Raw genomic sequence first — 22,737 nt, forward strand, 5'->3', positions numbered from 1 at the left:
GTTGACCTCTTGTGTGCAAAGACGATGCTCTATCACTGACTCAGGGTTCCTGTGTCCCTTATGATGGATACAATCCTCAGTATATTTAAGCACTTGGGCATGCTAATCCTAAACATGTTTACTTAGAATTGGCCTGAACAATCTGTAATTGTCAGGTTGCAACTTGAAAATCGTTGCTAAACCTTTAAATTCTGCACTAAAAGAAACTCAGTAACTATGGTTTCTTCCCCTTCTCTTTCTGTGTCCCGATCTGTCTGCTATGCAGCACAACCAGGATCCAATTCATGATAGTAGGCAGAGTGATCCAATGAATTACCTGAGAGTCCCTTGAATCACTGGGAAATTTAAACTGGCAACTCTGCCTCTCAAACCAAACACAGCAACAACTGCCATGTACTGCATTGGCTTAAGAAAAGGTCTCTGTAATTGGCTGCTGTCTTCCTGAGAGTGCAAAAAAAGGGGGGGGGAGGCCTGGTAGGTCACCAGTTGCATAGACAGGACTGAACCCCATATCTTATTGCTGTCAATTGCAATTCAAAAGCAGTTTAATGATGTCAGTCTGAGTAGCCTAGCTTAACCTGACCCCTTCAGAATTTGGAAAGTAAGCTGGGTTGGCCACAGCTAGTACTTGGCTGGGAGACCACAAAGAAAGACTGGGTTGCTCTGCTGAAAAATGGCAGACCACTTATTTTAGTCTCTTGCCTGAAATGCCCATGGGTGGGTTCGTGTGATTTGAATTCTCCTCCTCCTCCTGATGCGAGCAAACAGAAACACATTGTTTTCCAGAACGAGAATTGGCCGTTCCCATTATGCCCCGGGTCGATAGCAATTCCAGCCTTCACACTCCTTGCACGATTCAATGGGTGGCTCGCCTAGTTTCCCTTTCGGCCAGCAGGTGGCGCGACCTCGTCCCCGGCTCCGCGCGTGACTGCGCCGCTGCCTTTCGGCCAGCAGATGGCGCCGCAAGCAGGGCGCGCTCTCGGCAGGCGCGCGGAGGGCGGAAGCTTCGGCGGCCCGCTTTCTCCCGCTATGCCCCTGGCTTCCGCTGACCCCTCTCGCTCCTGGGCTGGCTCCGGTCTGGCCGCCAGCCGAGCAGGGATCATGGCTGCCTCGAAGCCCGTGGAGGCCGCTGCGGGCGGGGGCTCGGCCGGCGGAGGGCAGGGCTCGGGGCTGCCGCGCTGGCAGCTGGCCCTGGCGGTGGGGGCGCCGCTGCTGCTGGGGGCCGGGGCGCTGTACCTGTGGGGCCGGCGGAGGCGGGCGACGCGAGGCGGGGGCAAAGGCGCCAGCGAGAGGAAGACGCCCGAGGGCAGAGCCAGCCCGGGGCCCGCCGATGGCTCGGGGGGCGGCCAGCCTGACGGCCCCGGCGGGGACGAAATGGTGAGAGGGCCGAGCGGGCCGGCTTTGGGCGGGAGAGGGGAGGAAGGAGGCGCCGGGCCGGGGCTGAGGAAGGGCTTCGGGAATGCATTGAGCACAGCGAGGGGGCAGGAGAGGCCGTTAGGAACGGCCTGCTGCTGGGCCCACGTGCTGGGCTCTGGGTCCCCGGCGCCTTGGCCTGCAGCGAGTCTTGGGGAAGGGCTCGTTCTCTTCGCTGCATGACTGCATCCAGACGCGCCCCCCCCCCTCGAACCAGAGGTCGCCCGTCTTCTCTTTAATGAAACCTTTCCGAGCCATTATAAATACCCCCAGCTACCTTCACAGTTACTTGCAGCTTTCCAATATTATCTTCATTGTATTCACTCTGTGTCCTTTGCCAGAAGATTTATCTCATGAGCAAGGTGGCCAAACACTGTTAAATGAAAATGCTTTGCTTTTAATATTTGCCGGTTGCTAATGGCAGCTACAAGGGCTTATATTGCTCTGCTTTATAACGTTATTTTTAGAAACTGGAAGTTTTCTGTGGAAGACTAGCAGAAAATGTTCTGCCCACATCACTGCTACAAATGTATTAACAAGTTATTGCTGGGTCTGTGCCCAGTTTCTGAGGGGCTTTGGAAAGAACTGTGCTTGGTGTTATGATTACAGAATTTCCTTGGTATGCATCTTCATAAATAGGATTTTACAGTTATTTTTGTCCTCATTGTGGAGATTCTGAAAGCGGTAAATCATAGTAGGGCTCCATGTGTTGAGTATAACTTTAAAAAAATGCCTGGCCTTCAGTGTCAAAGGCAGGAACGGACTGTTGTTGGAAGCTTCCTATTGCTTGGGTCAGAGGAAGCCTTGGCGTTTTCTTTTATTGTTTTTGCCCTTACTGTTTGTAATCTCTAATGCAAAAACTAATCATGGATAGCTGTTTTTTGTTTTAAAACTTACAGAGTCAAGGCATCCTTTATTAAGTAGGTACTGAGCTGACCGCTTGACTGTAAAATGAAATACAGCTTGGTTTACATAGTAAGGTACATGTATTCAGATAAGGGAGAATGGTTTTTGAGATTCTCATGCTAACCTAAAAAAGTACTTGGTAGAATTGTACTGTTGATGGCCAACCTGGCCACCTGGATTCATGCTATTGTAACATAAAGACTTGACTATTGTAATGCACTATACATGTGTCTCCCATCTAAGTTAACTAAGAGACTGCAATTGGTGCAAAATACTGTGGTTTGACAGTTATCAAGAGCAAGCAGGAGCATGAACATCACTCCCATCCTGCAGTCACTGCACTGACTATCAGTTACCGTGCTCAGTTCAAGGTGTTGGTTATCAGGTACAAAGCTCTTCACGATCTTGGTCCGGCATACCTATGAGACCATCTTCCTCCCAATGTTCCTCCACAAAAGCTTCACTCATCTGAACAGCGTCTTCTGCAGGTGCCACCCTGCACATGGGTTAAATCAACTGCAGCCCATACATTGGCTTTCTCTGTGGTGGCCCCTACCCTGTGGAACAGCCTGCCTGAGGAGGTCAGGCGAGCCCCCACTCTCCTGGCTTTATGCAAACAATACAAAACCAAATTATTCACAAAGGCTTTGTACTCAGATAGAGGGCTATATTGTAGAGCAGGAATCTCAGATGTTTTGTTAATGAGTTAGGGACTGTAGACTTCACCACTGTGTTGCGTTATGTACTAACCGTTGCTTTAAATATGTGCTTCTATGCGCTATCTGTGCTTCATGTTGTCTAATGTCAGTCCTAGAATTGCTTATGTTCTATTTCAGCATTTCTTCAACTCTATATTGGATTCTTGCTAATGCTATGTCTTGTAAACTTGTATTTATTTATCCTGTGGCATTGTTTACGGGAATGTCCTTGATACTGACTGTACTAATCTCGCAATGTGTTATATGCCTTGAGTCTCAGTGATAAAGGTGGACTAGAAAGAAAGAAAGATCTTGAACATGAAAGTTTGGCACTGATAAGCCATACTTGTGAGACTTCTGCTTGTTGTGAGCAATATAGTCTTAAGGCTCATTTGCAAATAGTCACTTGCTTAGTTTCTTGGTGTAAGTTAAATCTCCCCAAAGTACCTCATCTTATAGAACTGTTCAGTTCTTTATAATTTGAAAAAGGAAGACAGAGCCTAGTACACAGTCTCGGTGGTGCAGGGCTGTTAAACATGGAGAACACGATGAACAAGGCTCCCTCAGACTGTGTGGGCTGATTTGTTATAAATGATGCACTGATGTTGAAGGAGCAAAATAAGCTTAGGTTTGATAGGCAAATATGTATTGCAGATATTTTAGTTTCTTCCAAAATTTCAGCTTGTTCTATTAAATATAGTTGATTTTTTTATCATGGTTACAAAATTGTACAGTTCTGTCCCACAGTGCTGAATTTTTCTCTCTAAAGTATCACAGTATTAGGGTTCTGAGGCAACAGGGGAAGACAGTTTTGTGGTTGGCACCTCCTGAGACTGTTAACTGGTGATGTAGAGCTCAGAGGAGGAGAAGCAATGCTTTTTGTTGACAGGAAGTGTATATCTTGCCCAGTATTGGGACAGAAGAGTGTTATTGGATAACTCTTGCTAATCCCAGTACCCAGTACTAAGTGTGCAAAGATAAAATAATGGATGTTTGAAATGAAATACAGTAACTTTGTTTTAGAGAATCATGGTTTGAATTTTTTTTTATATTGATTAAAATTAGAAGCATACTTAGAGAGCAATCCTAAGTAGGTGTAATCAGAATCCTACTCAGGTCTGTTCAATGGGGTTTATTCCCAGAAAATGGTTCTTAGGATTTCACTGCTAATTTTTAAGGTCAAAATGATGCATAGCTGAGTAAGAGTTGCAGGATAGTCCATTTAATATTGCTTCTTTTTGTCAGCCAGTCAGTGCCTGGGGATGGAATTGTGTTTGGGGTCAGTGGTAGTACTCCACTCTATCTGTAAACTGTACCATTGATTGTGTTAGGAAATCCAGTGCCAGTAATTCCTTCATCAGTATTAGTCACTGCCTGTATAAATTGCTCAGCAAATGTGAAAGCATTGCCAGTTATACCAAACAGTGCATTAGCAGATTAAGACAATATTTAAGTGTATGTTAAGAGTGTAAATGTAGTGCTGTGCAAGGTTTTACAGATAGTTCCTGCAGCGAGCCCTTAAGCAGGTTAAAAATTGTTGGAAATTGCAATGTCTGGTGTACTGCAGCAGCAAGAAGGGAAGGAAAGCCTTCTGTGCAGGGGGCAGCAAGGATCACTTAGTTAAGACAGTGAGAGCAGCATCTCTCTTGTTTCCTGTTGGTCATTTCCTTGTCTCCTATTGGGCTAAACAGGGCAATATCCTGCTTCTTCTCTGTCCTGCCTTATCACTCTTCTCCAAGATGTAGTCAGATAGCAAGGACCGTATCTCTATCTCTCTTCTTCACTCTCAAGTATGTATTTCTTAAATAAACTTTTTAGCCTCTTTAATCAGCACAGTGTAACTTCTCTGCTTTATTTGCACTCTGCCAACAAAAATCACTGTCTCTACAGATTATACTCAGTAAGGTTTTTTTACACAAATAAAAGGGTGGTACAGTGATGAAGTGGTTCAGAAAGATACTATGGTAAAGTGGTAGGGACTGTTGACTATACTACTGAATACAGTTTGTTGCTGTGATAATTCCTACTATGTAATTTCTTTTAATGTGTAATTAAATTCATATGTAATTCACTTAATATGTCATGTTGAAATGCTTATGCTTTGTTCCAGTTTTATTTCAGACGTAGCTTGATAATGTAGTTTACAGATATTAGTATATTTTGTATACATCTACTCTGTTTATTTTAATACATTTATTTTTAAAAAAATTCTAGTACCAATTCTTTATTGGTCCCTCAAAGCAGTCACTTTGCATATACTGACACTTTGTCAGAAAGATAACTTGTAAATTTAGCATTTATTGGTGCTGAAAAGCTAGAAGGCTCATGTTTCTTCATTATTTAGTTAGAAAACTAGAAATTAATTACTTGTAGAAAACTTGAGTATTTCTACTTTTAAAGCACACATTTTATAGCAAACAAAAGGAAATGACAATTTGACTTAAATCCAACAACAATAACAAATGTGTGTTGGGGGAGGTGAGAGACAGTCTTTTGATTTAGGTGAGAGAGTATTGGAGATTTATGGTGCCTGTCTACAAATACACAAGCAAACAAAAGTGGCCTCAAATAAGATTCTTTTACAGCCACTATTTCTTCCTCGCATTCCCAGAGAGTTAAAACTACATGCACCTCATTTTTAGCTAAGCCCTTCAAATTCTTTTCCTGTCACCAAATCCAAACTGTAAAACTGGCTTCATACTATACCTCTGCCCTCCACTTCAGTCTGTTGGATATCACATGCTAAATGGCTGAAGGAGGATTTCAGGCCATCAGGCAAACTTTAACAAAAGTTCTTGTGTTAGCTCCCATTGTGGACATATTAACTCATCACAGATAAAGCGTACTTGGAGCCACAGTCCTTAAATTACAGCAGCATATAGTTTATTAATGAGCAATGCTGTACTTTGTATATACAGGGCACTTCTGAATCTAGCACTCTTCTGGACAATTTTGCAGGATTCTCTGTCTTTATTTCAGGCTCCTGGGGTCTGTATTGCTCAGAACAGTTCCCCAAACTGCAGAAGAGGTTGGGGTGTGTGGTAAACAGAAATCCCTCTTCTGCAATCTTCTTCTGTTTGCAGGAGTTAGAATCCAACCTGCTGACTATGGGTGCTTTAAAGCCTATTTAGGAATAAACATTTTAATATTTGTACTCTGTACAATGTTTATGAATATTTCTTTTTCCAGAGTCCTCTTGATAGAGCCCAAGCAGCAAAGAACCAAGGCAACAAGTATTTTAAGGCTGGGAAATATGAACAAGCCATTCTGTGCTATACTGAAGCCATCAGTTTATGTCCAGCTGAAAAAAATGCTGACCTTTCCACCTTCTACCAGAACAGAGCTGCAGCCTATGAACAACTGGTATGAATCCTAAGCATCAGAATAGTATGTTCATCTGCAGCTTAAATGTAGACTACATCTGCTTCTCCTTGCATGTGGGACTATTTAGCATTATGCCTCTCCTAAATTCCCGGGGTTCGGAAATTCAGAAATGTTGTCTGTGGTTTGCAAGTGTTTGGTCAGAAACTGCACACATGCTTTTGCAGTCTAGAAGCTCTGAATGGCAGAATTGCCCTTGCATCTCCTAAAGAGCACTGCTCTGTACATAATATTTAATTGTCTGCTGGGCAGGTGCTCCTTTAAATGCTGCTTTATTTTTACGAACATTAGCTGCTTTATATGCCATATCCCAGTAAAGATGTTTTTAAAATAATAAAACTATTACTAAGGTAGTAAATCTCAAGAGTCTTATGTTAACTGGTGGTGGTGGAGAGTGCCATCAAGTCACAGCTGACTTATGGCGACCCCTGCTGGGGTTTTCAAGGCAAGAGTTAACACAGGTGGTTTGCCATTGTCTCTGCATAACCAAGGCCGACCCTGCCTAGCTTCCAAGATCTGATGAGATCAGGCTTGCCTGCTGACATATTATCAGCTAGCATACAATTCTTGCCAGGCTTTTAAAGCAAGTAAAAATAACCTGAAATTTAGAGATAAGAGAAAACTTGACAGATAATTTCAAAATATACTTTTACAACAAATAATGTGATGCTTAAGAATAACAATAGAAGTATTGTATTCAGTTTGGTAGAGGTTAAAAAAACCTTTCTAGTAGACACTTGCAAACCTAATTAGAAGTGTTTTTTGTATGTTGTTTGCATGGGTCCCTTATCTGTGTACTTCTTCCTATGTGCTATATATTTTAATTTTTTACTGATTCTTTCAATGCATTCTCCTGGTATATTTTCTTCTCATGTTGATCAATTTCCTGATTCCCTTTTCTATGGGGCACTCTGTCTGGCTATTTATCTTTCTGGATGTTTGTTTCTGAGTTCTAGAGATGAAAGGCTCCTGCGCTGCCCCCCCCCCCAACCATTTATGTGGACGAAGTCCTCTTGCCTTCAGTCAAGGCTACTATGAAGAAGTGATTTAAGGTTGCAATTTGATGCACGCTTACCTGCAAGTGATTCCCATTGACCATAGTGGGACTTATTTCCAAGTAAACATGCATATAGGCTTGCCCTGTTCAATTGATAACCTAAAAGGTTCTTGGGAGACACCCAGAATGCATGTTAAGTCCAGACTGAAAACTGCAGTATCGTATAGAGTGTTATACATAGATCATAGCACTGTCCTTTAATCAGCTATTTTTATACCTACAGCAAAAATGGAAAGAGGTGGCACAAGACTGTACAAAGGCTGTTGAGCTTAATCCCAAATATGTGAAAGCTCTCTTCAGACGTGCAAAGGCACATGAGAAATTAGACAATAAAAAAGAATGTTTAGAAGGTGGGTATTCTGTCTGTTTAAAGAAACTGTATATACATTGTTGGATGGAAAATTGCTTTATTAAAATATTTTTAGTCTGCTTTTCTGCTGAGCAAAAATGAGGTCCAAAAAGGGTATAAGAAAGCTTTTAACCCTAATTCCATTGTATTTTTCTTTTTTTTGTTGTATGTTTTATTTTGCATTTTGCTATCCTGGTAAATTTTGTAGATTTCTTAATGAGAATATACAATTGGCCTTGTCTTGTTTAATGACAACCATTATATTTATACTCATTAAATCATTTCATAAGCACCTTTGCTAGTAGAAACTGGCTTTTTAACATGCCTGTCTTTGTAATGACTGTTGATTCTTTAATAATGTCCAGTAATGATGAAAACTTAACTATACTTACTATAAGTAAAGTTGATTTTGAATGGAATGAGAACGGAAAAACAAGTACTGGATTCTGACCTGGACAAAATGAGCTTCTAGCACAGGGGTTATACTTATTCTGTAGCACTTGCCTTTTGTTTTTTTTACTGATCATGGTTTCTGACAACATGTTGGTCTTTCCCAACAATCCTCTGAGATTTGGTTGCGTATTGGAGATGGATGGTTTGAGAAACAAGGAGCTCTTCTGTATGCATAATTAATTCAGTTCTTCTGATGCAGGCTTTCTGTATACAGTAACTATCTCCCTTTCAAGGCTGAGAATGTTTTTTTTTTTCAATTTAGCTGTGGTAGGTAGAATACAGTACTTATCCTATAACATAATTGTCTTAGCGGGCTTCTGACGATACACAATGTAACCCAGAGCGCAGGCACGTTATTGCGCCCCTAGCGGGGATACGAAGGGAGTCGCTTCGTAGAGCAGCAGATTGGGTTGTCTGCCGGTTGGAGGAGCCTGAAGCCGCCTCCCTGCGCACTCCTCACCCGCAGCGATCTGATTGGGGTGTCTGCTGGGCAGAGGAGCCTGGAGCCACCTCCCTGTGCACTCCTCGCTCACAGCGACCTGATCAGGGTGTCTGCCAGGCGGAGGAGCCTGGAGCCACATCCCCATGCACTCCTTGCCTGCAGCGACCTGATCGGGGTGTCTGCCAGGCAGAGGAGCCTGGAGCTGCCTCCCTGCGCACTACCCACCCGCAGCGCCCAGATCAGCTTGTCTGCCGGGTGGAGGAGCCTGGAGCTGCCTCCCCGCGCACTATCCACCCGCAGTGCCCAGATTGGGGTGTCTGCCGGGTGGAGGAGCCTGGAGCCGCCTCCCCGCGCACTCCCCACCTGCAGTGCCCAGATCGGGGTGTCTGCCTGGCGGAGGAGCCTGGAGCCACACCCGCAGCGCTCCGATCGCTGGCCACCTCTCCCCCCTAAAGCCACAATCCTGGGGGGCAGGGGGGGGGTGTCGAACAGTGGCATGCAAGCCTCGTTTGCCTCCTTTCCCGACCAAACTCAGGATCTTGGGGGGGGGGGGGGTTGAGCAGTGGCATGCTAGTCTTGCTTGCCTCCTTTCCCCACCGAAGCCAGGATTGGGGGGGGGGGTCAAGCAGCTGCATGCAAGCCTCACTGCCTCCTCTTACCCCAAAAGAGTGATCATGGGGGCCTGGGGGCAGGGTCGAGTGGCAGCATGCAAGCCTCGCTCGTCTCTTCTCCCCCCCCCTTCCCAAAGCTGCAATCTTGGGGGAGGTGTCAAATGACAGAATGCCCCAACCTGGAGCTGGCAACCCTACTTGAAATCACAATGGGGAGAGTGAGAGGGGCACACATGAGTAAGGGGGGCATGGTGGCAGGCATATATTGCTTACCTTCCCCCCCCCCCAAGCCACAATGGGGGTGAGTATTAAGTAAGTGATGAGGGAGGGGCATGGAAGTGGGCATGCCACCCTGCCCTTCCCCTTTCCCAGATCAGGATGCTGGGGAGGGGGCAATGGTCAGCCAGGCCCCCCTGCCATTTCTAGAGCCCGTTGTATTCTTTGCTAAAACGGGCTTTGTTTCTAGTAAGTAATGTAAAGGGGAAAGAAAACAGTGCAATTCAGAATACCTTAAAATAGCACCTGGGGTGTGATTAAGGGCTTGAAGCAGAAGAATGTGTGATTAAGGTTTCTAGTTGTGGACAGGAAAGAATATCAGTTTAATTTAGATGTCCTTGGCAATAAAGATAGCATAAACTTGACTTAACTGATTGGGGATACTCATTGTCTAGCCTTTCAAAGATTAATAAACTAGTAATTTATCATTTATTTTTTGCTTATATTTCCCAGATGTCACTGCAGTCTGCATTTTAGAAGGGTTTCAAAATCAGCAAAGTATGCTGCTAGCAGATAAAGTTCTTAAACTTCTTGGGAAAGAAAAAGCCAAAGAAAAATATAAGGTATGACTGTATAAGTCCTAATGTGAGATTTTCAGACTTGATACACCTATGTGGTCTCGCTAGTTTTTGGAAATCATAAATTTAATAAAATTAAAACATGCAGGTTACTACTATATTAGAAGCAGCAAGTCTATCAGACACCATTTTTCTTGGTAGTTAAATATCTTTTGGTTGTTGTGGATTTTCCGGGCTGTATCGCCGTGGTCTTGGCATTGTAGTTCCTGATGTTTCGCCAGCAGCTGTGACTGGCATCTTCAGAGGTGTAGCACCAAAAGACAGAGATCTTTGTGTCAAACAAAAGGCCATGAAAGCCTTCAACAAGAAATCTCTTTTGCTTAAATGTAGAAGCTATAAATTTTGTGACTGAGTCAAAGTTGGCTGTAACATGCTTTCAAACCAGCTTTTCTATCTTGCTTCAGAACAGGGAGCCTCTGATGCCTTCACCACAGTTTATCAAATCTTACTTCAGCTCTTTCACAGATGACATTATCTCTCAGCCTCTTCTTCGGGGGGAGAAGTCTGATGAGGACAAAGATAAAGAAGGAGAGGCCTCTGTAGTAAAAGAAAAGTAAGTAATTGAAAAGTAAGCTTGTTAGTAAAAGGAAACAGTACACATTGCCTTAGGAAACTTACATTTGTGCTATTATATTCTATGTAAACTGATAAAAATTAAATTGAGCTTGATCTCACTCTTCCATTTGTAGGGCCTTGTGCTAGCAACTGTCATTTTGGTTCTGACAGCCATATTGTGTAACTAGCTTTGTGGAAGGGGTAGATCTTGCAATTGACAAGTAGGAAGTAAAGTAAGAAAGGTTTTGCAAGTGAATCATTAATTGTCTGAAGAAAACTGATACATTTAAATCTTAGCTCGGTGTGAACCCTGTTTAATGTTTAACCATGACTAATGTTGGTGCTGATATGATTGTTATGGCTCAGGCCAGCAGGGGGGTTAACATGAAAGGAGAGAATCTGAAATGAGAGAGCATGTGATTCTATTGCCTCAATTGATTTTTACATTATGACTTAAGTGATAAGGAACTTTATGCCTTTTGTAGTTTTCTGTGGAATCAGAAAGGTGGGTTTCTGCTTTAAGCAGATCATAAGCAGCTGCTTTTCTTAGAACCGGCTGCAGCAAACAAGATAATGGTTTTCTCTTTTTAAAATGCCCAATAGCATGAGGTAGGTTTTTAGCACCATGGATTTTATCTTTAAAATAGTGTTTTTTAAAATTGAAAATCTAAGAAGTACTGCTTAAGATACTGCTTTTGCCCTATTCCTCCATTTCCACTTTGAATAAACAAGAGTCTTTTGAGAAGCATTAGAGCCAGCTGCTCAGTCATATGCTGTGTAAACCCCACTTTCTCAAAATGTAATATAGGACTCATGTCTGTAGGCACCCTAAATCTCTATTGTCATTTTAACTGTAGTAGTTTCCATCCATCCATCCATCCATCCATGATTCTTGATGCCAGACAGGCTGGCATTGATTCCCTAGGCAACATAGGCCCTGAATGTCTGCAGACCTTTTGTTGCCATTGGAAACCCCAGTCTTAGCCCACATAACCTTGATAGGCAGCTTTCCCTGCCAACTGGAGAGCTTCCATTCTGCCCTTTACAGCAAGGAGCAGGGGGTTAATCCCCTAGGCAACTGAGGAGATGGGCCTTCTGTAGCCATGGAAACACCAATCTCATCCTTTCAAACCCTATTAGGCAGGTCTGTCTGCCAACCAGACACCTCGTGTTCTACTCTGTGAGCATTTCTTATATAAGGCACAGCTTTCTGCCTCGTTCTTTTCAGTTCCAGTAGACAGAGAGAGGGGGAGGACTTGTTGCGGGGATTTGGAGTGAGAGAGTGGAATTGGGAGCTTTTGGCTGGATTTGCTGCTGCTTTAAAAGAGACTGAAAAGCCTCTTTCTTATTTTCAGCTCTTGGCCTTGCTGGGAAGGTTGTTGCATGAAGGTGCCTTCTTTCCTCCACCCCATCCAACCCCAGTCTCAGGGGCCTAGCTTGACTGAGGCCTACATTTTTTTTCTTTAATTTTCTTTGCTTATATTCTTATTTAGAGCATTTGTTCTTGCTGGCTTGTTGGGTGAGGGCGGGTGGAGGAGAGCCTGCTGGTCTCCCTGCGAGTTTGGCATCTCTGGGTATGAAGGGGGGCCATTGAAGTGCCCTGGGTTCTGACAAATCACGAAACTAACAAATCGTTTTGCGAAACTGGACAATTTTGTGAAAGTTTGTTATTTGTGGAATGTGACAAAACACAAAACGCTCGTTTCATTTTTTCTCCCATTTCTTGCCCATCTCTAATCATTAACACCAAGGCCAACGTAATTATTTCACTTTTTGGAGCTGGGGTTCTTGGTGTGGTGCCCACACCACAATTGGGTACAATTGTGCTCACCAACACCTTTTCTGGTGCCCACCAACTGTTTTAAAAAGTGGGTGGAGCCTGGTGGGGTATTTACAAAGCATGGCTTCTAATTGGCCATTGAAGTATTGATTGGCTGTGCAGAAACTGCATCCAAGGCACAAGGGTCTTTAGAGTGTGACTGAAAGTAAGCTGTTATTTTGTGGCTGGCTCCATTTCCTGCAGTGGCTATTTTGTGGCAGCCATATTGTTGCTCTGCCCACCACACTGTCAGAATTCCAAATGTGCCTCCAGGCTCAAGGAGGTTGGGAACACCTGGTTTAGAGTATCTTAACAAAGATTAAGAAAGCATCATTTATGGCAAAACTCAATAGGCTAGACCCAAAGGTCGTATTCTGCCAGCAAAATTTGAGATTTTTTCTTATTTTTTTCCCTCCCAGTGCAGGCCCCCACTTTGCTTCCTGTGCTGTTCCAGGGTGTTCATGTCCCTCCCAAACAGTACTAAGGAACCCTAGTGGAGCTACAGTGGAGGGGCAAGTGGGAAAGTTCTCTTTTGCTAATAGAAGTGCCTTTGAAGCCAATGGAATACTCATAATGTTGGAGAGAGGAAGAAGCCCCCCCCTCCAGTTGGATCTCAGGAAGTGCAAATAGGGTGGATTTGTAGAAGAGATTTTTTCTACTTTCCCTTCCTCACTGAAAGTTTTGAGGTTTGTTGCCTGCCAAAAATTGCTTATGAGGGTTAGGATACTTAGTGTGCATGTAAAACAGTTCGCTAGCATCATCTGTTACATCCCTAGGTAAGGTAAAGTGTGCCATTGAGTCGCAAGAGAGGTGGTGATTTGCCATTGCTTTCCTCTGCATAGCAGCTCCAGTCTTCCTTGGTGGTCTCCTATCCAAGTACCAACCCTTAGCTTCCAAATGTGATGAGACCGGGCTAGTTTGGGCTATTAGGGCTGCTACTTATAATCTTACCAATATTCTTCTTTAGCCAAATAACATCTTCTCTGGGTTTGGGGTTATCACATAGTGGAATCAGAAGAAGACTGGTAAATGCTAATTTTGTGAACAGAATGCCTAATAAAAATATTAATTCTTAATTCTCAAGCCATATGTTTTTTCTATATTGAAACTTTACCACCTCCTAATATGGCATAGTTAGATTGTAAGATTGTATAAATGTAAATTAATCTACATAGCGGAGATTTCTTAAGGAGTAGTTCTGCAATCTTCTTGCCTAATTAAATTGTATATTTAGCCTTTTTATCCAACTGGCTTAATGGTATAAATCAGTCTTCAATGAATAGCTCCTCATATCCTTGGAGCTTTGTTTCTATATATACTGAAATAATATTTTCTTTTTCAAGCCAATACTAATGTTCATATACATTTTTCTATTGCATATTAATAAATGATTGCTAAGACAGCCACCTTTGGAAGACCCCAGAGGGTTTCCAAGGCAAACTGAGGTAGTTTGCCATTTAACTTCTGAGCAGTGACGCTGGACTTTCTTGGTAGTCTCTCACCCATGTACTAAACAGGACTGACCCTGCTTAGCTTATGAGATCTGATGAGATTGGGCTAACTTGGGCCATCCAGGTCAGGGTGATGATATAATGTATGATCCCTTTTTAAAGGTAAAAGTGTAAACTAGAAATCTTCAAACTTGCATGTTTCATTTTGATTTAGAGAACTAGAGTTTTCCTGCATATTATTAACACTGTGCATATTATTTACAGCTGTGGCTATTTAAAGGCAAAGAAATATATGGAAGAAGAAAACTATGACAAAATTATTAGTGAATGTACTAAAGAAATCGAGGCTAAAGGAAAATATATGGCTGAAGCCTTGTTGTTGCGAGCTACGTTCTATCTGCTGATTGGTAATGCAAATGCTGCCAAACCAGATCTGAATCAGGTCATTGATATGGACAATGCCAATGTAAAGGTGAGGAAGCAGTGTTCTGTTTTACCCGAAAAGTGTGCAACGTAGATATAGTGGCATTAACTTTCGTTGGTGATTCTGCTGTTCAGTGGAAAACATGTTTTGCGTCGCACCAGTGGAGCTTCATTGTCATTACTGTGTCATGGAGAAAGTATTTTATGTTAAGCTTAACTTTTCCAAACCTGATAAAAGTTCTGACAGTCTTCATTGTTGTAGATAGGGGAAATCATCTTTATAATGAAAGGTGGTTAGTTCCAAATAATATAGAAGGGGGAAAAATGCTGTTTACAAAGAATGAAACTGTGTGCAAACTTAGGAGTACACAGATTCCATAGTGAAGATTTATTCTGCTCAAAGCTTTTGAGATACACTTGGTTTGGATTTTCATTGAGCAGTTTTAAAAAACAAACTTACGTACATGTCATGTTGCAGTGAGTTGTTTCAGAACAGGAACATTAAATAGTGTATATACTCCATACAGCTGGTAGTATGACTGATGCCCAATGTGTACATATGTACCCTGTGTGGATGAGGAAGTAAATCTGAGGGTATGGTCTTGCATGAGAGTAGGTGGCAGAGAAGCCGGGCTTGCTTCTTACCTGGTTTCTCAACCATTAATGTTGGTCTCTGGACAGCAGTGCCAAGGAGCAGGTCCTGCTTTTCCACTGCCTGTCCTTGGTTGTAGTCTGGCATGCTGGTTAAGCAGATGTTGGACAACACTGCTGGTACTGTAAAAGTATGCCAGCTTCATGGGGTTTTTTTTTTGAGCCACTGCTGCTTTGACTTTCTGTAGTCTCAGCTCTTGCTTTTGAACTTGCTGCTGTTAAGGCATTGCAGGTTCATTGGGCTGTGCCTTATTTCTGATCTAGTAGTATTGCTAAAGAGTCACTGCCCATTTTTAATTTTTTTTGTTTATTGGCCAGCAGACTCTTTTGAGACTCTTCTGTTGGTTTCTCAGCACATTGGAAATTGACCAAAACTATATTTATTTATTTGAAACATTTATGTGTCACCTTTCTACCCAAAATAATGTCCCAAGGTGACAAACATTAAAAAACAATATTTTAAAACATTTCAAATTAGTAATTTTTAAAAAATCAATAAGCACACACACAAGTACATAGCACAAAGAATGATGTGTTACCAGACTCTGAAAACTTTGTAGCAGGCGATTTGTATATCAAATTATAATAAATTTGATTCTTTGGACTAGCTTCGTGCTAATGCCCTAATCAAGCGAGGCAGTATGTATATGCAACAGCAACAGCCTATGCTCTCGACTCAAGATTTTAATATGGCTGCGGACATTGATCCTCAGAATGCAGATGTTTATCATCACAGGGGGCAGGTAAGACTCATTACACTTAAAAATGTTTTTACATATTCTGTAGTTGACAGTGAAATACAAAAGAAAAATTTTAATAGCTGACCTCTTAACTATGGCTCAGTTGGCATACAATGTGAAAACCATGGTATGATTTTCATTTGTCTTGAATCCAGACAATAGAGGTAATGCTAGATGGGAAGGGCGATGCCTCAACATTTGAATTTATTGATGGTGGTTAGAATAGAGTTGGCATTTGATGAGCAGATTAAGAGCTTAGGAATGCTAATGAACCTAGCCTTGGCACTTGAAAAGCAGGTTGGTGGTATGGCCAAGAGAGCCTTCAACCAGCTGCATCTGGTTCACCAGTTCTTTCCTTTCCTGGATTCAACTGACCTGAATCCATGCTTTTGTAACTGCTCATTTATAATGTGGTCTATGTTTAGCTGCCCTTGAAGACCACCTGGAAATGGACTTTTCCAAGAATGCTGCAGCCCAATTGTTCCTAAGGACTGCCTTTCCAGAACATCTCTCATCTATTTTAAAACAACTATATCGGCTGCCAGTTTGTTTCCAAGTTCAGTTCAAGGTGCTTGTTACTTTAAAGCCTTTCACAGCCTGTGACACCCCCCACCCCGTCTAAAGTGGGGGGTGGTCTTCCGCTTATTAACTTCTGGGTGTTCCCTCACTAAAAGCAACCCTCCTGGCATTGACTGGGACCTATGCTTTTGCTGTAGTTGCTCTTACACTGGTACAGGTTCCCTGAAGAGGTGTTGTCCGGGGACACTTTCAGAAGGTGCTGTAAAGCTATTTTATTTGCCAGAATTTTAAGTGGAGTGGCAGGCATTTTATTGTTTGGGATGAATTGGGTTTTTACTGTTACTTGAATTTTAAAAATTATGCATATTAATTTTAAACAAAAAAAAATGAGAACAGAGCCTAAACTTGGCATAGACTAATGCTAATAAACTGTAAGGAAATCTGTTCATGCAGAATATTGTAACAACAAACTATCACAGTAGAATTACCAATGAACTACTCAAGTTGTCATACTACGGTATTCTTTGTTACTGTGTATTGGATATGGAAGTTGGACAATGAAGAAAAGCTGTCAGGAAGAAATTTTCTTCATTCAAAATGTGGTGTTGGGGGAGTGTTTTATGGACACCACAGACTGCCAAAAAGGCAATAAGTGGATTCTAGGTCAAATGAAGCCTGAATTCTCTCTAGAAGCTGACTAAACTGAGGCTATCATACTTTGGTCACATCATTAAAAGAAAAGATTCACTGGAAAAAAGGAAAAATGATAGAAAAAGTAGAAGGCAGTAGGAAAATAGGAAAACAAACATGAGATGGCTTGACTCAGTAAAGGAAGCCATGGCCTTCATTTGCAGTACCTGAGCAAGACTATCAGTGATAGGATGTTTTGGAGATCATTAATTCATAGAGTCGCCATAAGTTGGAAGTGACTTGCTGGCTCATAAAACACACACAGTTCTGCTATAATTCTACTGCAAAAGTTGTTTTCCTTGTGTAGATACTGTGTGTATAAAGCTTATTCTCATTCTTTTTTAATAGCTGAAAATCTTGCTTGACCAAGTTGAAGAAGCTGTAGATGATTTTGATGAATGTATCCGTTTGCGGCCAGATTCTGCCTTGGCACAAGCACAGAAATGCTTTGCGCTGGTGAGCCTGTCAAATTTTGTTACATTTTTACTATAAAGGCTGTTCAAACTGTATTGTGAAAATATGGTTTAGAAGCAATTTTGTTGGAAGTGGAACATTTTGGAATATTGGCTTTTTGCCGGTAAGATGTTGATAAACCAGACTTCTTTCACATGGCCACATTTTGACTTTGTAAACTTTTGTTTTTAACAGTATCGACAAGCTTACACTGGAAATAATGCTTTACAAGTACAAGCAGCTATGAAAGGCTTTGAGGATGTTATTAAAAAATTTCCAAAATGTGCTGAAGGCTATGCACTCTATGCCCAGGTATATATTACTATCTGTTCATCTTTGAAAACTCTCATTTTTGTATTATCATTAACCAGGTCTGAGCATCTCTTGTTTCAGCAGATGTTACTTCTACATACCTAATGTGAGAGCAGATCATAAAAGTTATTTTCCTAGGGATTATGATAGGGAAAGTACGTGAGCAGAATGTGGTCTAGTCCTAATTTAAAGTACTTTCACATAGAAATCTTTATTCAATTAATGTTTATCCATGCAGGCCTTAACAGATCAACAACAGTTTGGAAAAGCTGATGAAATGTATGATAAATGTATTGATCTTGAGCCAGATAATGCTACTACTTACGTTCATAAAGGGTAAGTACTGTAGTTGCCGTTTATATGTAAGGCTATCTGCAGAGCTGTTTTTGTGGCTTAGTTTATTTAGAGAATTTTATGCCACCTCTCCAGGAAACCTGTCCAGGGCAGTTTACAAAAATTTTAAAATATAATAAACATAAAACATTAAACATTCTTAATTAAAACCCAGCATTAAAAAGCAACCAGAGCATAAGAGATAATTAAGCAGCTTAAAATGAATACCAGTCTTCAGACTAAAACATACTATAAAATGATGGTAAAAGGTAAACCTCTTAATTGAAAAACAACTGAAATGTTTTGGCCTGGAAACTAAAAGTTAGTAATGTAGGTGCCAGGTGAGACTCAAGGGGAAAAGCATTCTGCAGGCAAGATGCCATAATTGAAAAAGACTTGTCTGTGGTTGCCATCCACCTAAGCTCCGAAGGCAAGCAAAGGCATGGAGAGCAGGACTTGTGAGGCAGATCTTAACTGGTGGGCTGAACAGTATGGGAGAAGGTGGTTCTTCAAGCACCCCCCCCCCCCGTTAGCCTGGCTGCCACGTTTTGAACCAGTTCAGACTTCATCTCTGGATAAATATCTCTCAGTAACTGCTGAAAGGAAAAGGTCATACAATTTTTCTTTAATGGTAAACAAATTTTGCTTGAATTTTTCATTCCCTTTTCCTCATTTGCTTGCCAAACTATTTCACATACTCAACTACTTAGTTCAAGGACCCACTTTTTGGAGAAAACACATTTCATGGGAATGTCTGTGATAGTCTGTTACAGCAAAACCAAGCAGGAATTTCATGGCATCTTAAAAACTAATACATTTATATTTTAGCTTGGGGTTTCATGGACTAGAGCCACTTCAGGTTTGACAAATTAGGCTCTAGCCCACAAAAGTTTATATATTAGAATAAAAATGTATTAATTTTTAAGGTGCCACAAGGCTCCTGATCATTGTTGGAGAAAAGTGTTGCCAAAATGTTTCATCAGTTTAGTTGTTGGAAACCATACTAGCTAAACACATTTCACTGATAAAGGTGAAAGCTGATGTGTTTAACTAAATTTTAAGCATCTGTTTTGTCAGTCACTTATTTTGTATGTCATTTGTTAGGGTTGACTGTATTCTGCTAGGATTCAGAGCCTACTTGAATGCAAATGATATATTCACACATATTCCTGTGACAGTCTCTTATTTGCTTGCTTTATATTGGAATGTTACTATGTTAGGTTTATATGCTGTTTTCTGATAAGAGTGAGCTACATATGTTCACAGCTGGTCTGCAATTGTGATTCGTTTCAGTTTACTTCAACTTCAGTGGAAACAGGATTTAGATAAAGGTTTGGAACTTATAAGCAAGGCCATTGAAATTGATAATAAATGTGACTTTGCATATGAGACGATGGGGACGATTGAAGTGCAAAGGTAAGAACTACATGCTGCTAGTTTGAGAGTCTAGGATAGTATAGGATCCTATACACTCTTATTCCTGATGACTTACAAAATTGGTGCACTGATTGAACACATCTGTGGGAAGCTGGTGTACTATTAGATGTATCCTAGTTAAGAAAACCACAGACTTACATAACTGCTTTCAGAATCTTCCTTTTTGAAGTGGTATCTATATTAATGTGTGTAACATTCCAAGTTTTAAGTCTATCTTTGCTTCCTGGATTGCAGTGCTAGCCTGGGCAGGGGAGGTGGGAAGCTCCAATAGAGAAGTAGTTAATAATCTGGGTCTAGTGTATTTTTGAGCTATGAGCAATTCCCTCAAATCTTTCACCACCATAACAAAATAAAATTACAGCAAGTCTGTTTGTAGTTTTGGCTTCATGTACCCTTAAATCAGTTTCTTCCCTCTTCTTCTCACCTTTTGCATAAGTACAGCCCAAGCATTAATTGGCAAGCATCTGCTGCGTGCTACTACATCAGACTTTGGCTAAGAACTAATAAGCCCTTACCTCAGACAAAGCTGCTCTCATATTCAACACTCTTTGATCTGTTCTACCATGGAGCGCTTAAACATTAATAAGGAGGGAGTGCTAACTGATACCCTAAGGCTAGATGGACCCTGACAAACGCTGCTGCAACGTGGAAGAGTCTGGCAGGTAGAAGAAGCTCAGTACTTGGAGAAACAGGAATGCCTCCAGGGTTGTTAGTGCACAATATTAAACATTAAACAAGATCATGCCAATTCTAGGCCATATTTCTTTATATTTTCATACAATTTCTGGAGCATCTAATATTGTAAACAGATTTATGACAACTATCCAGAACACTTCATGGTTAAATTAGCTCATAGAGTGAAGTTACAATTGAGATACATCTTGAAAAATACCTTCAGCTTGTTTAAATCCTCCTTTCTAGTAGTCACACGAGTGCGGAAAATTGTTAGTGAATTCTGCTGTTGTATGCTATTTCACCCTTAACTACTTTATGGGCAGTGGAATTCATTGTTCTCCTGTTGGCCAGTAGTGGAAATACCTTGCTTTCTGTTTAACAGTGTAGTCTGACAGGAACACCAGACACTTCACGGTGCCTATATAAAGCTGAGGGAATAAACTCATTAGTGTACTGTGGGAAATCAAGATTCTGTGTAGTATCCATCTGTAACTGCTAAGCTTTGTGACTTTCCATAAATGATTCACCTGTCCTTTATTTCAGAGGCAATCTGGATAAAGCCATTGAAATGTTCAACAAAGCTATTAACTTGGCCAAATCTGAGATGGAGATGGCTCACCTCTACTCGCTCTGTGATGCTGCCTATGCCCAGACAGAAGTTGCAAAGAAATACGGATTGAAACCACCAACATTGTAAAGAAACAATGAGGGAGGGAAATAATCTTTTTAAAAGTAATGCTGCCCACTTCGACCTTGCCCTAAAGACACTGTTGCAGTGTGTTGAATGGTGATTTTTTTTCCTGTTTGTGATGGTGTAGTTATCTGTTAAATGTTTAGGTATTGTGGGAGTGGCTGTTCAAGAAAGGAAGCAGTTTGTTCCCTCTGCAGCAAACAATTGTTGAAAGGAGATTAAAAAAAACAAGAGTTTGCAAGGGATCAAAGATGATTTGGCCATGCAAATAAAAACCTTTTTGACTCATGTTTTGAGGGTGGCTGTTGTGAATGAATGATTCTATCTATAAGGGTGATTTTTAAAAATTAATAGTATTGTTTAAATTTTTTATGCCACGAATCCCTTTGGGTTAATTTTAGCTTTGCAAAAAGAGAGTTGCAGAAGAGTTTAATAGTAGGATTTTTAAGACAAATAATAGATGCAGCATAATCTTTCAGTATATGTCTTGTATCCCCATCACATTTTCTGTTTCATGTAAGAAGATAGTGGCAGCTACAGAGATGTTAAGTACTTAGTATGCTGTTCTATTGGAGGATTTGGGTAACTGTTTCAAAAGACTCTTATAACATAAGCCTGCTTCTCTCATTAATTGGCATTTCCAATTTATTTGACTCTAGTTTACCTGTGTCTTGAAAGAGCTGAATTATTAAGTAAAATTCCACTGTGTAGGCAGTACCTAAAGTGATTGCAGAGAGTTCAGGCTTAGTATGTATTTGTAGATTTGCTACCTGCATGCGGAAACAAGTGTTTTGAACCCTTTGGGGGATAAGTTTTAGTTGAAATGGTCTAGCATTTAGAAACTGTAGCAGCTACTACTTGTACAAGAAATAATCCTTTCTGTTACTGATTTTACAAAGTATCCATTTGTAGCATTCTTATCCTTTAATAGGAAGTCTTGCTTACCATTGCTAAATGTTTGAGAATTTGGGAAACTACATACGCAGGTCTCAGTTGCCCTTTTCTTACATGCTACTAAAATCAATCCAAAACTGTAGTAATGCTATCATATTTTAAGGGGAATTCATTGTGTGGTGCAGATATATAAATTCTCCTTCATGTTGATACAGTACATCTGTTAGTTTACACTGTGAGTCCCCCCCACCCCCTTAAGAGAGTAATGAAGATTGGGGATTCAGGAAAACTTAACCTTCAGTGTGTGAACAGCTGCTTCAGATCTTCTAGAAATAATGTGACTAAGTGGAGATCTTTTCATCCATTATTTAACAGAAATAGGTCTTTCTGGATCCTTTTGTTCTCCCTTCCCAAAAGGGGTTTTTATTTGCGTGGCTTTATCTACATTGATACTTTTCTCTCCTGAAGACAATTAAGCATGTATTGTCTGATACTAGCATTCCAAATCATCACAGACTGTTGCCTGTTCAGATATTTGAAACTGCACTGAAAGAATGCTTGTTTGTTATTTTTCTTTTGTAAATGACTTACACATGTAAAGTCGTTAAATAAATACTACATTCAGATCTCGCTGATATGTATGATCTAGGGTATTCAAAATTACTTATTTGGCAAATCAAAATACAAAATGACAACTGTAATTTGTGAAGGCATTGAAGCTGCTACAAATGGCCTTGCTTTGAATTGCTGACATTCCAAGATTCCAGTTGATTTCCCCATTTCCTTTGTCAAAACTGGACTTGGGACAGGGCTGTCTCTTGCAAAACAAGAATTGATCCTTAGTTTAGGATCAGTGTCTTGACTGCTGTTACTTTGTTAGAAATAAAATAGGGTGAAGAGACGGTCCTACTCCATAATGGGAAATGGCAC

At 41.1% G+C, this 22,737-nt stretch overlaps 1 protein-coding gene across 1 annotated transcript; it reads left to right on the forward strand.

Moving 5' to 3' along the window:
* The first annotated feature begins 1,013 nt into the window (after positions 1-1,013).
* TOMM70 (translocase of outer mitochondrial membrane 70) lies at positions 1,014-22,442 on the forward strand. The gene is made up of 12 exons (XM_054973830.1): positions 1,014-1,377; positions 6,207-6,380; positions 7,679-7,805; positions 10,040-10,149; positions 10,569-10,717; positions 14,254-14,461; positions 15,672-15,806; positions 17,361-17,468; positions 17,661-17,777; positions 18,016-18,113; positions 19,404-19,526; positions 20,766-22,442. Exons 1-12 carry the CDS (start codon positions 1,030-1,032, stop codon positions 20,917-20,919), a joined length of 1,851 nt encoding a protein of 616 aa, XP_054829805.1. The 5' UTR covers positions 1,014-1,029; the 3' UTR covers positions 20,920-22,442.
* Positions 22,443-22,737: the final 295 nt, after the last annotated feature.

Source organism: Eublepharis macularius, chromosome 3 (assembly GCF_028583425.1).
Source record: "Eublepharis macularius isolate TG4126 chromosome 3, MPM_Emac_v1.0, whole genome shotgun sequence".
In the NCBI taxonomy this organism is placed as follows: Eukaryota; Metazoa; Chordata; class Lepidosauria; order Squamata; family Eublepharidae; genus Eublepharis; species Eublepharis macularius.

Excerpts from the sequence above, each read along its gene's own strand:
- TOMM70 (XM_054973830.1), top strand. The coding sequence starts at position 1,030 with ATGCCCCTGGCTTCCGCTGACCCCTCTCGCTCCTGGGCTGGCTCCGGT. Across the intron at positions 18,114-19,403 it reads ACTACTTACGTTCATAAAGG|TTTACTTCAACTTCAGTGGA; the intron begins GTAAGTACTGTA and ends GATTCGTTTCAG. Across the intron at positions 19,527-20,765 it reads GGGACGATTGAAGTGCAAAG|AGGCAATCTGGATAAAGCCA; the intron begins GTAAGAACTACA and ends CCTTTATTTCAG.